Source organism: Phascolarctos cinereus, unplaced genomic scaffold (assembly GCF_003287225.1).
Source record: "Phascolarctos cinereus isolate Bilbo 61053 unplaced genomic scaffold, phaCin_HiC Scaffold_5;HRSCAF=322, whole genome shotgun sequence".
Taxonomy (NCBI): Eukaryota; Metazoa; Chordata; class Mammalia; order Diprotodontia; family Phascolarctidae; genus Phascolarctos; species Phascolarctos cinereus.
In genome coordinates this window covers 107,824,659-107,841,780 of record NW_027555958.1, presented here as the reverse complement: position 1 = coordinate 107,841,780, position 17,122 = coordinate 107,824,659, and the positions used below count along the sequence as shown (strand labels likewise).

Sequence of the window (17,122 nt, the reverse complement as noted above, 5' to 3'; positions counted from 1 at the left end):
AGGATAAATTGAAGAAACTGGGGATGTTTAGTTGGGATAAGATTAAGAGGGAGAGAGGGGGTTATGTGGAAGAGGACCATTATGTGGAAGATTGAGTGGCTTTATGCTTGGCCATGTAGGGCAGAATTAGGAATGATGGAACAAAGTGATAAAGTGGTGAATTGCGGCTTGATATAATGAAAAATCTTCCTAACAAATTAAAGCCATCTAAAACTAGAATAGGCTGCTTGGGAGGTAGTGAGTTGCCTTCACTGAATGTCTTCAGGTAGAAGGTAGATGTCAAGTTTGCTGCAGAGGACTCTAGTTTAGGAATGGATTAAACTTAATAGCTGTTGAGGTATCTTCCAGTTCCAAGTTTCTAGGAAGCTACGTGAATAGTTTGCATTGAATAGGCTCTCTAAGAAAGGTACCTCTTTCTTCTCATGGATGGTTTTTAATCTCAGAAAAATCAAAATTGCAAGTGATCCAGAGGACAATGAAAAGACACATGGTAGCTATTAATAAAGTACCTGACACTCCAGAAGTAAGAGAAAAGAGGCCATTAAAAACTTAAGACTGGCAAAGGAGGTAGGCTGGTTTTGAGAAAAGTTAAGAAATGAAGAAGCTAAATGTTAATATGGTTTCCTCGAGATATTTAAAAACCACAACAACAGTAACAAAGGAAGGTCTTCAAGTGAATTGGATGGATCCTAGAAGATTTGCTTAACAGCAAGGATGAGAACTGAACAGGACAGGAAGTCCTGGCAGAAATGATGAGAAACCATGAGGTCTGCACTGATACAATATAATAATTTTGATGAGGTCACAGGTCCATCTAAACAAGCATTCATGAGCTATATATTAAAAGGCAATTTTTACCTTGTATTTGTGAATAAAACTAGTAAGTGTCTACATTAATAATAGCTTGTTTTACATTTTATTACATATAGGTACAAGCATTATGATTCTCATTTTACAAATGATGAAAATCAGAATTGGTGTAATTTCAGCCATTTTCAAGAGCTGATACAAATGAGGGTTAGACTCACATATGCGTTTCTGAAGCCCAGTACTCTAGCTACATTACGGCTGCTCCTTAACAATATCTCTAACAATGAAATATCTGGAATTCAGTGTGCCTTCCTACACTGTGGCATAACTTGATGTATTAAATATGGTATTTTAAACTGAACCCTTGATATCATTCCTTAGTTTTTTGCTAAGAGCTCAAATCAAAAAGCTTTGAAAAGCAAAGGCCTTAGGTAGTAATTTATTTATATTTATATTTGTAGTTATTCTAATAAGCTGATGAAAATTTCATCTGTCTATTTTATCTGTATCTTTATACATCTAACTAGCATGCCTATGGCCTAGTAGGTAAGTTGGTTTTACTTAATCTAATCGATAAATGTTTATCAAAAAATGTAATTAATTTAAAAAGTCATTATAGTAACCTTCAACATTCTTTGTGATTCATTAGATTTTAAAGAAACAACTATGTGGTTAGAAATCTTCTGTGGGAAAAATTATTAACCTGACAATAATGACACATATTTCAATTATATGAGCAATCTCAAAGGAAATAATCAGTACTCTGGGGAATAAGGTAGGAAAAACTGAGACATGAGGTGTATGGCACATACCCTAACAGAGTTATCTTTTATCGTGAGCTTCTAAAAAAGAAGTATAAACAAAAACAAGTAATTCTTTGTGGAAGTGAACTATCATGGAATCTCATTTACCTAGAACACAGATGCAAAACAGGAAGTAAAAAAAAACTCTAAGAAGTAAAATAGATTTTATTTATTTAAGACTTACTTTTTTATATTCTATACCCAACTCTAATAAACTTTCTAAGCCCAGAACAGAGCATAAGCAATAAATTAGGAGTAAAAAAGATTGCTATCACAAATACAGGGCTGGTAGGTGGCTCAGTGGATAGAGCACCAGGCCTGGAGTCAGGAAGATTCACCTTTCTGAGTTCAAATCTGGTCTCAAACACTTACTAGCTGTGTGACCCTGGGCAAATGACTTAACTCTGTTTATTTCAGTTTCTTCATCTGTCAAATGGGCTGGAGAAGGAAATGGCAAACCACTCCAGTATTTTTGCCCAGAAAACCCCAAAAGAGGTCACAAATAGTCGGACATGACTGAAAACAACTGAAAAAACATGCTGACAGCAAGAAGTGGTAGCTAACAATGAGAAAAACCAGAAAAAACTATACAAAACAGAGACAATAATTCAAAACATCCTACTGACAACTATATGACCTTAAGTTAACAAGTTCTTAGAGCTTTCATCAACTAATTCAAGAAGAGAGTGGAGGAATTAGAAGGGAGGGAAATAGAAAAAGTAAAAGCCATTGTTTAACGGGTACTTTACACGACCATACAAAGCCAAACTAAATGTGTATTTATTATCTCAGTGTTTAGAATCCATGGACAATTACTTTATTAAATATAAAATATCTAAAATAATAATAGCTGGTATTTATATGACATTTAAAAAGTTTTTTATATACTTTACATGTATTACTTTGTTTAATCCTCACAACAATTCTGTGAAGTAAAGACTTAGATGTGATCCCCATTATACAGATAAAGAATATAAGGTTCAGAAACATTAAGTCAGTTGCTAGCAATTGTCACATAACTAGCAAAAGTCAGAGGCATGAGTGGAACCCAGGTTCCCTTTACCTCCAAGTCCACCAGCATATTGAAATATTAATAAGTCATAGCACTAAGAGGTAAAGACTATTCACTTTTCAGTTTTGTAGTGGTTTTTAGGTTGGAAAACTAAAAAAGTTATAGTTTTAGTTACTTCTCAATTACAATCAATTAACTAATTGGGAATATATTCCTTAAATTCTGGCTTTGGGTGTTACATTTTTGTCCCCATACTTACTGTCGCAGATTCTACATTTCACAGTAGATTAAATAAAAGAGGTTTGATTTTTAGATTTCCTTGTTTATTTAAAATATCTTTCAAAATAAATGCTTGTTGACAGCTATCATAGCACATGTATATATCTTTATTTCCTAAAACACACAACTTTTTTCTTTTTACCAATATTCAAAAGAAACACAATATTCTATGCCTAATCATGCTGTATTTCCATTTTTGGCTAAATATGAATTATCCCACATTGCACCTAGGATTTTCCATTTAGTTTATTACATTAATACTAAAGTTTCCTAGAGATGTCATGCCAGATCCTTTCTGAATTCTTGAATGCATATATAAATATTTATTCATCTATATTTTTTGCCTTTTTACAGCTCACTCAACTGCTTTACTTTTTTGAACATCCACTGTTCAAAAAGAATAATATAAAACCCTAAGTCCTGTTTCTGAATTTATTATACTTGCCTTAAAATTTCTGCTTCAAGATTCCTCTACAATTATCTACTTATAAATATTTCAGGGAAACCTGAAAAAAAATCATATTTTCTGTCTTTTCAAAAGACAACTATCTTACCAAGACCTGAAGAGAAGATGATCTCACATGTCTGTTGATTTCATCCACCCACTGGTGACAGATAGAGCTTGGAGAGATGATCAAAGTTGCTCCTGTGGAAACTGGTTTCATTGCAACTAGGCAATGGGGGCAGTAAAAAGGCTTAATTTTCAAGTTTTCTTCTTTGTAGTTCACACATTCTGCATGTTGCCACAGGTGGCATTTCAGACACTGAACACGGGCTTTACAGTCTACCAGGCCAAGTTCACCACAAATACACTCAAAGCGATACTCAGAAGTATTGAAGGGACTTATAGAATTAGCATGTAGTTTTTCACAACCAGCATGGTCTTGAGAATCAGATACCTGGTCCTTCATGTTGTCTTCTTCAGAATTTGGTGTACTTTTAGAGACAGTAGCAGGAGTACTTGGGTGATCACTGGACGACAGGCAGTGTCTTTGCAAATCAGCAGCATTTAACACTTCAGCTTCAGACTGAAGTTTTTCATTCGAGTCTTGGTCAAGTTTTTTCCTCAGTCTGCCATGGTATCTATTGACCTCACAATAATTATGCTCATCCTCAGCGATGTCTAATGATAGGGATTTTTCTCCCTTATTTTCAGAAACTGTGTCATTGCTCTCTGATTGATGTTTTTCTTCATCAGAAAGTTTATTCTGACTCTTTCTAGGACTCTTTGTTGCCTATTGCAAAATTAATAAAGAGAAAGTTTTTTTTAATGGCACTCTAAATCTAGAAGAAATAGAAATAAAGCAGAAAAACACAAGTGGTCATTTTTTTAATTAAGTAGGTCAAATTACAATTTGTTACTCTTACTTGAGTAATATCATTCGAGAATGGTTTTTATTTTGTGCCACATAAACATCCTCAAATGATCTTCAGGTCTTCCAAAATAAGTAAGGATATATTGTTATCTAAGTCAGGTGGAAGGAGAAGGAAAGAAAGAAAAAAGGAAGGAAGGAAGGGAAAGAAAGAAGAGGGAAAAGAGGGAGAAAGGGCAGGAAGAAAGGAAGGAAGGAATGGAAGATAAGAGAAACTCTTAACTCTTTGCAACTTTATTGATGGAAATACTTCAGTTGCAGTTTAAAGCAACAGGCAAAATCCTTTTACCTGCTTACTTGACAAAGAAAGTTACTCTGTCTTTCCCCTCTACTTTGTTTACTTCTGAAGCCCCAAAATTCATGGCAGAGAGTGCAATGGCTCATAATGCACTGATCTGAAGAGAATTTTCATTCAGAAAGCAAGAACAATAAGGATAGACTGTCTACAAGGTCTCTTGCCCTGTCTCAAATAAAATATTTGAGAACCACTACTCTATGAACCAAAACTTCTTGCTTTGCTAGTTCTTAAAGGATGAGATTCTTTCATTTTAAATACAATGACTGCACTAGGACCTGCAAATATTTATATGCTGTTATTTATAATTATTCATTTCAATTTGCAAATACTTCAGAAATGATGATTTTTCCTAAAAGCAAATTGATACATGTGGCCCAATGAAAACAAGGAATTTAGTTATTTTAAACACTGGTCTGCCTGGCCATTTCATTAAACATTCATAAATCACTTAACTAAAAAGCAGGAAATCTGAATTAGAATTGAAAAGCATACATAGGTATTTTATAAGCTAAATCTTCACTTTCAAAACAAAAGCTCCTAAAGGCAGATGCTATATCTTTCTAAAACAATGAGCACAGAATAGGCACTTAAATGCTTATTGGTGGAAACAAAAAAGATGTTAATGGGCCCATTTCCTCTAAAAATAATGAAATTCATTATTTTACCTGTTTTTTAGTTCTGTCACATGTCTTCTGTTCTTTGTAATTCTTTCCCAGTTTAAAAGATCCAGCCAAGCCATGACCTTTGACTTGTTCCACAACCTGTTCTGCAATTAATTTTTCCAAATTTTTCTTCAGAAGCCGCCGATTCCTCTGTACATCATACCTGTATATGGTGCTGACATACTTGAAGATGGCAATGATGGAAGCTCCCTTCTTCACATTCATTTCTTTCACAGCTGCTAGTATCATCACACGCAAACCTACATATATAAGAACACAATGATTCAAGTAAAATAAATGAAAAAAATTCTTAGGGAAGCAGGTCAACATGGGAAATAAGGGTTTACTGCAGAAATGCTCACAGACAAGTATATAAAATTATTTAAAGCAGCTTTGTCTGGGGGAGCTAGGTGGTACAGTAGATAGAGCACCGGCCCTGAAATAAGGAGGACCTGAGTTCCAATGTGGCCTCAGATACCTGACACTTACTAGCTGTGTGACCCTGGGCAAATCACTTAAACCCATTACCTAGCTCCCCTCCCCCACAAAAAAATAATATAGCAGCTTTATCTGTAACTGTGAAAGATGGAATTGACTTATATACTTAATGATTAGGAAATGACTGAAGAAATTTTGGTACATTAATGTAATGAATTATGATAATCAAATGACTCAATAAATTTTGGTTATCAAAAATGACAAATAGGAAGAACATGAAGAAACTTGACAAGACTTATACATGAACTGAAACAGCAAAGACAGAAAAGCAGAACAACATATAACTATGACTACAACTTCTATTTTAAAAATTTAACTTTGATAAGAATATAGGAGAAAAAAGACAGGAAGGGACATAGAAGTAAATAAGATACCAATGTTTTTATTTTGTTAAAGTTAATTGCCTTTATTCATTTTAGTAACCTGTAAATAGTTTGAAGTTTATTAGTTTTATCTATGATTAAACATTTTATTTATTTGGATGTTTTGTTCATGGTTGGTTATATAATAAAACACTTAAAAAAATACAGAACTTGTAAAGAAAACTAAGCTGTCAATAATATGGAACCACCATGCTAAATTTTATCAACATAAATGCTATTCATGCTAAACTAGTGATCTTGAAGTCTGATATGAAGTGATCATATGAAGACTCTCCATATGAAAAACTAAAAATGTTTTTAATACTAGTTACCACAACATTAGCTTACACTTAAACACAAAATATACATAGTATTCTAATATGATCAAAAATATTTTCAAAATAAAAAACTAGAAAAAGTCAAATATAGTAAACTTTGCCATAACATTAATTGGATGAAGAGGAACATAAAATTCAACCTTAAGATTATATGAAATCAGAAGAATTACCAAAGTGTTCTTGAAAACCACAAGAAAATCATCAATAACAATAAACTGTCTCTAGTGGAAGATTTCTAAGAATTATGACAAACACTGGAAACATAAGTATTTAAAAATATAGATACAAATACTCACTGGGGTACTGTACTTTTTCCTTAGATTGAAACTCCATCATCTTAAGTTTCTTCTTTTTGCTTCCTTCGGCAGGTTGTGGAGGTATGAAGTAATTTACCAGTTTTCCCTGATATGAACAATATTCAGCAGTCACCCATTGGACTTTCAGTTTCATCATTACAGACTGCTTAATACAAGCCTTAAAATCTGGATATAAGCTATCAGATTATAAGGAGATATACAATGTATGAAATATGCTATGAAATGAAGTGACATGTATGTACTTACACACAAACTGGACTTTTTTATCTTACTCAAAGTTTAGAGTCTAGCTACTCCCTTTCTTAATGCTATGTATGTATGTTAAATATTCAAAAATAATTATCCTCATACCTTTGCATGTGGTGAAGGAAAAGCATTGCTTTTGGAGTCAGAGGACTACCTGGGTTCACTTTCTGCTTTGGCACTTACTAACCGCTGTGACCTTGGGGCAAGTTGCTTCTTAACATCTCTGGTTCTCTACAAAATGAGGGGTTTGAATAGAAATGGGTGGGGAACCTCTAAGTCCTGAGTGAGGCTCTTTGACAGAATCCAAACTTCACAGAACAAATCCCCTTAATAAAAGGATTTGTTCTGTAAAACTCAGTCAAAAGGCCGCACCCAAGGACCTAGAAGGCCACATGTGATCTCAAGGCCACTGGTTCCCCACCCCTGGGTGATCTCCAAGGTTCCTTCCAGCACTAATCCTATGATATGAAGACAAAAATTTCTTTCATATAGTGCAGTATGCAACGATTGTCTCAATACAACTTCACCCATTAAGTGTATAATGGCATGACAATAATCAATTAAAACACAAACAGTAAAAATTTCCCAACCTCTACCAATAAAATGTTACTGTTACATATATTTTTAGTTATGTTTTTCTAAGTAGGGGTGACAGACCAGATCCATTCACATTTTCTCATTCACATCTACTGGTGATCAAGAACACATTCATATGAGGCTTGGCTAAAGATAGGCATGCACTGTGATCCTGAAATGGAATGCAGCTAATAAAACTATATCAAATTAGTCCCTTGCACTTCAACTATATAATCATGAAATAATATTTTCCAATAAATTAATGAAAAGTTATCATCAAGAATGTCCACTTAATTATAAGAAATTAAAGGAAATGTCCCTTTACAAACAAAGATGGCACTATCAATATGCCTTGAGTTGTTTACTCAGTAAGCCAATTACACACTCAGATCTTTGAAATACATTTATAAAATAAATGTCTGGGATTTACATATCCCTCTGAAGTGTTTTCATACCATATTTCATTTGAGCCACATGACAATCCTATAAGGTAGATGCTATTATTATCTACATTTTACGGATGAGCAAAATGAGGCTTAGACTGGATAAGTGAAGTAACTTGCTCAAGGCCAATAAGCTAATAAATGTCTTGGGCAGCATTTGAACCCAGGTCTTCCTGACTCCAAGTCCAATACATCAGGCTGCCTTATAACCTAATGAGGGGATAAAATGTAAACAAATATAAGTATGACACAAAGTAGATGGTGAGAAAAGCAAAAGAGAAATCTAGAAGAAATGCATTAAAAAAAATTTAAAGTGAAGGTAAATTAAATTACTTTCCCTATGGGGATCAGAAAAGACTTCAAGGAGAAGTTAGCACTTGGCCTGCCTGAAGAAAGAGAAGGGTTTTGACAGTGGAGACATGTACAAGGGATGGCTTTCATAAGTAGTCAATAGTCCTCTGTTCTGAGAATAGATTTAATGAAATCAATTTGGAAAAGTAGAATGGCTGATGGGAGAAGGTTCTAAATGCTATAGGTAAAGAATTTAAATTTTAGATACCATTATATAAAACTTTGGGTTTGTCAATCTCAAATTGGTTTTCTTTTGCATATAAATTCTAAATTTGAATTTTTCAGAGGTTGAGGAAAAGTCAATTTTGGTAGAAGGCAATGGCTTAAGAATATACAGTCTACTTTAAAAAACTGGACTCTTAGGCATACTAGCTATTTACTAAGGTATTCTGGATAAATGTAAGGGGTTCAGGTATGGGTTGGATCACATGACCTCTAAGGTCCCTTTCAACTCAGATTCTGTTATTCCCATGTCTCAGGTTTGTCACATTGCTTCATTAAGTGCCCGTAATGGTTCTCAAGTCTTTTAGGTTGTAATTTGAGGCTTCTGTAAATAAGAGAAATAGTAACATTTTCGCAGGTAGCAGATCACTGTCAATACTCAAGCAAAGATGTTTTCATTGCTAACCTATGGCAACAATGAAAGAGGCAACAGTTTAGTTGGCCAGCTCGAGTGTCACAAAAAGGTCTAACCCTTCCAAATTAACTATCTTCAGTTCCACAGAATATTAAAAGCTTTGACTTTTGTGTCAAAACAAGCATTCAGAACATGCTGCTTTTCTTGAACATACTAAGTCCCTTGCTTCCCTATGCATTATAAGGTCATCCTACCTCAGGCAGTGTTAGAATATCCTGTTTGACATCCTGTCGAGTGTGTGAAAGAATCAGAGCCAGAACCTCCACTGTCTTCCCCAGACCCATCTCATCTGCTAAGATGCCACCAGGCCACTGTGGCCCAGCATTTGGGTATTCACGGATGATGCTAAAGGAAAGGTCAAACAAAGCAAAAAAACATGTCAAAGTAATTCAAACAAAGTAGCTACTCTAAAGAAAACGGCAAGAGCTACATTAAAATGAAGATTCTTGAGACTATATTACTTCGTAAAAAGTGAAAGTACTTAAAGTTCTAGAAACCTAAACATGGAAACTATGATACTCAACCAAAAAAGACAACTAAGTTATAATACCAACTAATCTTGCAATAGGACACAATGAATTGTGTTGGTAACTATAATTTTTCTTCCTTATGGTTAAAATAAGAAAAATGCCCATCTCTTTACTGTGACCTTCAAAATAATCTCTGAATAGAAAAGATAAAGAACAGTAGTCATCTGGGCATTAAATCATCAAATATTTTCCAGTGACTACCAAAAACCTTTTCAGCACAGAGGAATACTTGAATTTAAAAAAAATAACTGATCCACAATGAACACAGTGACACAGCCTCAAATTATGCTCATTCTAATTCTTCATGGTATCTTGAATCCATTATTTGGCATTTACTAAATGAAAAAGGGACAAATGCTATTTATTCTATATTTGTCCTTTACGTAAAACTCTTTAGCAAGATTTTCACTAAGTATTCGTTCATTAGGCAATGCTATGGACAGTGAGGTTCTCAACAAATCTCTTCTGTAGGCTTTCTGTATGGATATATACATGGGGATATCGGCTCTGGGAGAGTGAAGAAGCACATTTATAAATAAAAAATTGCCTTACCAGCCTGTAAATGGATTATAGTAAAATTTCATCCCTTCTGTTGTAATGACCTCTCTCCATAAGAAATGTAAGGTATTTTCTAAAGAAGAAAAGAGCCATAAGAACATTCTCTCTCTCATTTTCCTCCCAATTATAATGCTTTACATTTCAATAGTGCTTTACAATGTTTCAAAGACTTTCATGCACACTGTACAACTCCTTAGAAACCCTGTGTGAGGCAGGTAGGACAGGTACTGACTCTAGCCTACCTTTCTATGCTTATTACCCATTACTGTTATTCACCAGTCAAGCTGGCCTGCTTGCTGTACCTCCCACACAAAACTTCATCCCTCAGCTCCAGAAGCACTGCTTGTCCTTCCCTAGAATGCACTCCTTTTTCATCTCTTAAAATCCTTAATTTCCAGCAAAGCTCAGCTCAAATGCCATCTCTTACAGGAGGCCTTTCTTGATTTCCCCAATTGCTACTGCCTTTCCCTAAAATGTTTTGTATTTAATGTTCAATATTTTGTATTCACTTCGATGAATCTTTCCCCCCCAAAGAATGAAAGAGATGACTTTTTTTGTCTTTTATCCCCATCACCTAGCATAGTGCCTGCCATGGACACTTTAAATGCTTGCTGATTGGTTGATACTTTCTTTACAGATAACTGAGACTCAGAAAGGTTAAGATGCTTGATAGGTGAACCAGAAATTGAAGTGAAAATGAAGTTATGTGAACTCATGGCTCCACCAGGATATTGACCTGGATCCCTTAAAATTTCATGGTAACACTGAGACAACAGTATATAAGCACCCCTTCTGTTTATTTCTACCAATAATTCCCATTTAGCTTGTCTTACTATGGACTTTAAATATTTCCTAGATAAAGAAGGTGAAAGAAAGATAATAAAAAAGCTTCAAAACATGATAGGAAGTGATCAGGAAGAAGAAATTCATATGCATAATTTTAAAAACATTTATCCAACAAGGTGCAGGGGAGTATAGTATAAAGGGTCAACCTTGGAATCAGGAAAACCCAAGTTCAAGTTATACTTCTGAAACACATTAACTGAAAATGGGCAAGTCATTTAACTTCAGAGTGTTTCAAGTAGGTATCCAAGTCTATAAATTTAAAAAGTTGTTGATCTGCACAAGTGTAGTTTCCATACTAGAACTCTCAAAACAAATGAAATCACTGATTAGAACCCCCCAAAATGGGGAAGATTTTCACAAAATCCTCAAAAATAATGTTATGATTAAACACTGAACAGAGATTACAATTCTCCTCCTCTTAGTTCTCAGTGCTTTTCAGAACAAATTGTGCTTCCCCTAAAATAAGACCATACCTTTTCCATGAACACAGGCAGAAAAGGTTTGGCCTCATTTGGAAAAATTCCAAATATTAAATTAAAATACTAGTTTGACCTAAAAGCAAAATAAATATATCTGAAGAAAAAATATGACAAGTAGAACATGACAATTTGGGAGATGGTCCTATGTGTAATTTGTTTATTTTCTAACAGATATTTAAAATTCAATTCAACTCAATTTCACAAATATTTATTGTCTACAACATACATGGCACTGTGCTACAAGCTAGATATTCCAAAAGTTAAACTGACACAATCCCCTGACCTCAAGGATATTATAATCTAGTGGAGAAATACAACATGTATACAAATAAAGTACAATGGAAATGAGAAGGTGTAGGAGCAAAGAGCAGATTTAAACAAAGTTCTCAAAGAAAATGTGAGAAGTCAAAAAACACTTTTAGCTGAGGAGGGGGATCAAGGGACAGGCTACAAGGAAGAGGTGGCACCTACACTGGCCCTTAAAGAAAATGAAAAGATTTCAAGGGATAGAAATGAGAAGAACACGTGTCATAGGTATTCAGGATTCAGACTACAAAGGGGCTTTTTAGGAGGGGTTGGGGCAGGAAAAGGATGACAATAGGGGCCTTAGGAGCAAGGTCTAATAGATAAGGAACAGATATACTGGCCTGTATGTTCCTCTAACTACAAGGAAAGTAGACATGTAAGTATAATCTTTGATTATATTAAAATTATAACTGAATTATAAATTCAATGAATTTATATTTGAATTAAACTGAATTAAATATCAAAATTAAAACAAGGCAGTTGTAGAATATGGAAATGAATGCAAAAATTTTTCTAAAAAGATTTAATTCCCTCAAAAATGTAAACTACTAAGCAAAAGAGAAATTAATAACAGATTACTGATCAATTTAAAGAAATCTATAAAGGAGCTGTGATTAGACAGTCAATGTTTTCCACTCAAAATTATATCCAATTTATTCCAATCTTTATTAAGATGGTTATAAAAGCAGGAGTAAGGTCTCTGGAGGCATGAGAAAAGATAAGGAAGATGAAGTATGCAATCTTTGGAAATTCCCTGCCTTTTTGAGAATAAGTAGTCCATGAATAATGAATAGGAAATTGACAAAAGAACAAGGCCAAGGAAGTTAGTATTTATCTGGGAATATCACACAAAACCAATCATATCTCCCCTTTTCTCTACTTCATCAAGAAAATATTGTTTAAAACACAGGATTTTGGGGCTAGAAAGGTCCTTAAAGATGAATAATCTAATCTAGCTTTTTCATTGGGAAGTCAGACTACTCTTTACCATCTCTCATGAGGTTTGTGAAAGCCACTCCTAGAGGGGCTAATCCACTAGTGATCAGATTTCTTGCTTCTTTTTTTTTTAAATGATCATTTCATTTTTATTATTTTTTTAAATTTTGTTTTGTTTTTAGGCAATTGGGGTTAAGTGACTTGCCCAGGGTCACACAGCTCGTGAGTGTCAAGTGTTTGGTCTGAGGCCACATGTGAACTCAGGTCCTCCTGATTTCAAGGCCGGTGCTCTATCCACTAAGCCACCTAGCTGCCCCAGATTTCTTGCTTCTTAAACTGGATCAAGACATCTTAATTTGGTATAGGAAGAAGAATCACTCTAATAAATTTCACAAATAAGCCCTAATCATACACGAATGATACCGATCATCTATATGTCCAAGGAATTTCTTAAAAAACACATTTTGTGCATAACCCTGTTTCATACTTTCCCTTTTGACATCCTGCTTGGTGACCGATTCTCTCCTTAGCCCCCTGTTCCTCCCATCCCTTCCTAGAGTACTAAGGCTGCTCTGTGCCTTAACTTTAAATATCTTATACTTGCCACTGGCAGGAGAGTTTCTAAAATTTTCTCGTAGCAGCATCCAGTTAACAGCTTCACTTTGGTATGGCCTCAGTACAGGAATCAGCGCAGGATGCTGGACATCTTCTTGCAGGGACTGAGCTTCTTGCTGGTGTGTATGTCTTACAAAGTCATATAATTCCTCAATGTTCTGTCTCTCCAGTTCACTATCAGACTCTTCTTCATCCTCCTCCAAAATATCTGTGCAAATTGAAAAGCATTCATTAAAACTAATTTATTTTTAAAAGAATGGAACAAGAACTCATAGTACTTTTACTATATCTAAGACATATCTAACTTCTAGATTTTTCATGATTATACCTTCTTACTACAGAACCTTAGAATGTAAACAGGATTCTCTACCATTACCCCATACAAGGTAATTTCAATTCAACAAACATTTTTAAGCACATATACTGAATGCAAAGCATTATACTAGGTTCTGGGGAGTTTCCAAATTTAGATGGAATATTATACTGTCTTTCACAGAGCTGACAGGCTAGTAGAGGGGAAAAGGTCCTAAATGATTATATGATTATAATACACCTTCCAGTTCTTGACTTTTTCTTGATATGGACAAATTTATATTATATGGACAATTGTATATTTTTTGGTGTAGGTATTTTATGATTATGGCAGAAATACTAAAACAGAAGTTCAACTCAGCAATAGGCATTAGATCAAATCAAGTAACAGAAAACATCATAGAAGCAAAACCGACTATTTTGGCTATGTAAAATTCAAAAAGTTTTGAATAAACAAAATCAATACAGTTAAGATTAGTTAGGAAATAGATGCTTAGGGGGAAAGAATCTTTGCAACAAGTTTTTCCAATAAAGATTTCCTAGTCAATATTTAAAAGGAAATTATTCAAATTTAGAAGACTAAGAGTTATTCCCCAATAGATAAATGGTCAAATTATATGAATAGGAAGTTTTAAAAGGAAGAAATCCTAGTTATCGACAACTATATGAAAAAATGCTCCATATTACTGATAATTAGAGAAATACAAATTAAAACAATTCTGAGGTTCTACCTTATACCCCCAGTAGCAAAAATGACAAATGTTGGAGGAACTACAGGAAAACAGGCTAACAATTTCACCACTGAGGATTCTGATAACTGATCAAGACACTACGGAAAGCAATACGGAACTATTCCCCCAAAGTTACTAAACTATGCATATACTCTTTGACCTAGCAACACCAAAGAAATCAGAAGACCTACATGGACAAAAATATTTAAAGCAGCTCTTTCCATGGTAGCCAAAAACTGGAAACTGAGGGAGTGACCACCTATCGGGAACATCTAAATATTGTTGTGCCATAAGAAATAATGAAATGGATAGTCTCATAGGAAATGTGGAAGAACTCTATTAACTATTAACAGTGAAGTGAACATAAATAGGAAAACAATTTATATAACATTATAAAGAAAAATAATTTTGAAAGTTTTTTTAGAACTCTGATCAATGCAATGATAAAACCACAAATCCAAAGCCAAGGGTCAAACTTGAAGAGAAAGGGATCCCTGCAAGTGACACACTGACTTAGAAAATCACAAGTTAATATTATCATTATAGTATTGCATTTTTATTTATTTTGCTAAACACTTCCAATTATTTTTTAGTCTGGTTCAGGCTGCATGTGCCAATTTGACACCTCTAGTCCAGAAGACTGAAGATGAAACATGCTATCTACTTCCTATTAGGGAGGTGATAGATTTTAAATTCACAATGAGACACATTTTTGGACAAAGCCAACGTGGAAATTTATTTTGCTGAACTATGAATATTTTATGAGGACTTTTTCTTTCTAAAAAATATTGTTCAGTGGGGGACAGTGGGAAGGGAAGATAATAAATAATAATAATTCATAAAATAATTTTTTAAAATGAGATAAATGTATACAGTATGCAGCAATAAAAGGAAAATCAGGGCATGGCAACAATACTGGGCTTGGAAATCAATATTAGATTAAGTTAAACTAGGTAGGCACTATGGTCATAAGGAAACAATATTTGTAAAAAGCACTTAGCATAGTGCTTAGCACATACTAAGTTCTATATAAAAGCTTATTCCTTGGCCCTCCCCTAAACTGCCAATATAGTACAAGGAAGTCAAATTTATAATCTTACAAGTCAGTGTCTTAGACCCAGCACCATCTATTCCTACAATACAGCTAGTTCCACCAAGAGGTCCACTGGCCCTTGGCTCTGCCCTGCAATATCACCCCATAGAGACTGTGAGCATACTAATTCATTGGCCACAGACTATTATATGTATTGCTAGCAAACTCCTACTACCTATTATTATTCCTAGTCCTGTATTGCTTAATTACTACCTACGTGTAAGTAAATTATCCCCAACTTCCATATCTTGTTCTCTCATCCCCATCCTCTTCAATTCTACCACATCTATGCCCCACTCTTCCTCCAATTCTTCCCAACCCTTTCATTTTGCCCTATACAACTCCTATTCCATAATGAACACATTCCCTTCATTCTGGACCTCTTCCTCTGTTACTCTTTGTACGCTATCAGTGAATCTGGACTTCCACCAAACAACACTGCATCCCTGGACATTCTCCCTAACACTATCTACACCTCTTTTTAAATCCCCAAAGCACACAGTGGCTCTGGTGGGGAACTGTTGAATGATTGTTGCTCTACACTGCCACTTCCAGACTCTCCCTTCTCTATCATCACTCAGAAACAGTCTTTGAATTCACTTTGAACTATTCTCACCCTATAAAGATCATGCTAATTGTTATCTGCTGACCCTTAGGCCATTATCCTTATTTTCTCAAGGAGTTCAGCACTTAGCTCACTGTTTTCCTTACATGCCTAACTTCTAGCCTTATATTGGGAAACATTCATTTTGATGCTTCCTCAAACAACCCTAACCTAATTCCTCAATTTTCTCAAATACTATGTCCTACTTCTTCATTTGATCTCAGTCACGAACAGGGGTAATCACTTCTGGGAATTTACCATTTCACACAGATAGTCTACTTCCTTGTTCAAAAACTGACATTCCTTTCCTCTATCTGACCAAGGCTTGCTATCATTCCATTGTTTTTGCATGCCTCATCTCTACTAAATGTACCACAGAAGACCTCTAATTCCTCCATCCCTAAGTATTTCCTTAGACCAATATCATCCTCAAGCTTCATTTTCCTTCTTTAATAATCATGACACTATTTTCAGCCAGTGTCTCTGATAAAGGCCCCATTTCTAAAATATATAGAGAACTGAGTCGAATTTTTAAGAATACAACTCATTGCCCAACTGATAAATGATCAAAGGATATGAATAGGCAGTTTTCAGAGGAAGAAATTAAAGCTATCTGTAGTCACATGAAAAAATGTTCTAAATCACTATTGATTAGAGAAATGCAAATCAAAACGACTCTGAGGTACCACATCACACCTATCACACTGGCTGACATGACAAATCAATATTAGAGAAGATGTGGGAAAATTGGAACACTAATACATTGTTGGTGGAGTTGTGAACTGATCCAACCATTCTGGAGAGCAATTTGGAACTATGCCCAAAAGGCTATAAAATTGTGCATATCCTTTGACCCAGCAATACCACTTCTAGGTCTGTATCCCAAAGAGATCACAAAAACAGGAAAAGGACCCACATGTACAAAATATTTATAGCTTTGTGTGGTGGCAAAGAATTGGAAATTGAGGGGATACCTATGAATTGGGGAATGGCTGAACAAGTTGTGGTATATGAATGTAATGGAATACTATTGTGCTATAAGAAATGGTGAATAGGCTGACTTCAGAAAAATCTGGAAAGACTTATACGAACTGATGCTGAGTAAAA

At 34.7% G+C, this 17,122-nt stretch overlaps 1 protein-coding gene across 5 annotated transcripts in view; it reads right to left on the bottom strand.

The window, feature by feature from the left end:
- Window positions 1-17,122, bottom strand: part of SHPRH (SNF2 histone linker PHD RING helicase) — a 151,209-nt gene that overhangs the window by 113,269 nt on the left and 20,818 nt on the right. For all 5 annotated transcript variants that reach the window (XR_013486922.1, XR_013486923.1, XR_013486924.1 and 2 more), the window contains exons 4-9: window positions 13,265-13,483; window positions 10,088-10,166; window positions 9,200-9,350; window positions 6,732-6,837; window positions 5,241-5,497; window positions 3,459-4,139 (exon numbers count right to left, since the gene is read on the bottom strand). Coding sequence is in view for 2 of the 5 variants with exons in the window: in XM_078155081.1 (XP_078011207.1) it covers window positions 3,459-4,139; window positions 5,241-5,497; window positions 6,732-6,837; window positions 9,200-9,350; window positions 10,088-10,166; window positions 13,265-13,483 (1,493 nt within the window). In the remaining 3 variants the exon portion in view is untranslated. The remainder of the gene's footprint in view (window positions 1-3,458; window positions 4,140-5,240; window positions 5,498-6,731; window positions 6,838-9,199; window positions 9,351-10,087; window positions 10,167-13,264; window positions 13,484-17,122) is intronic.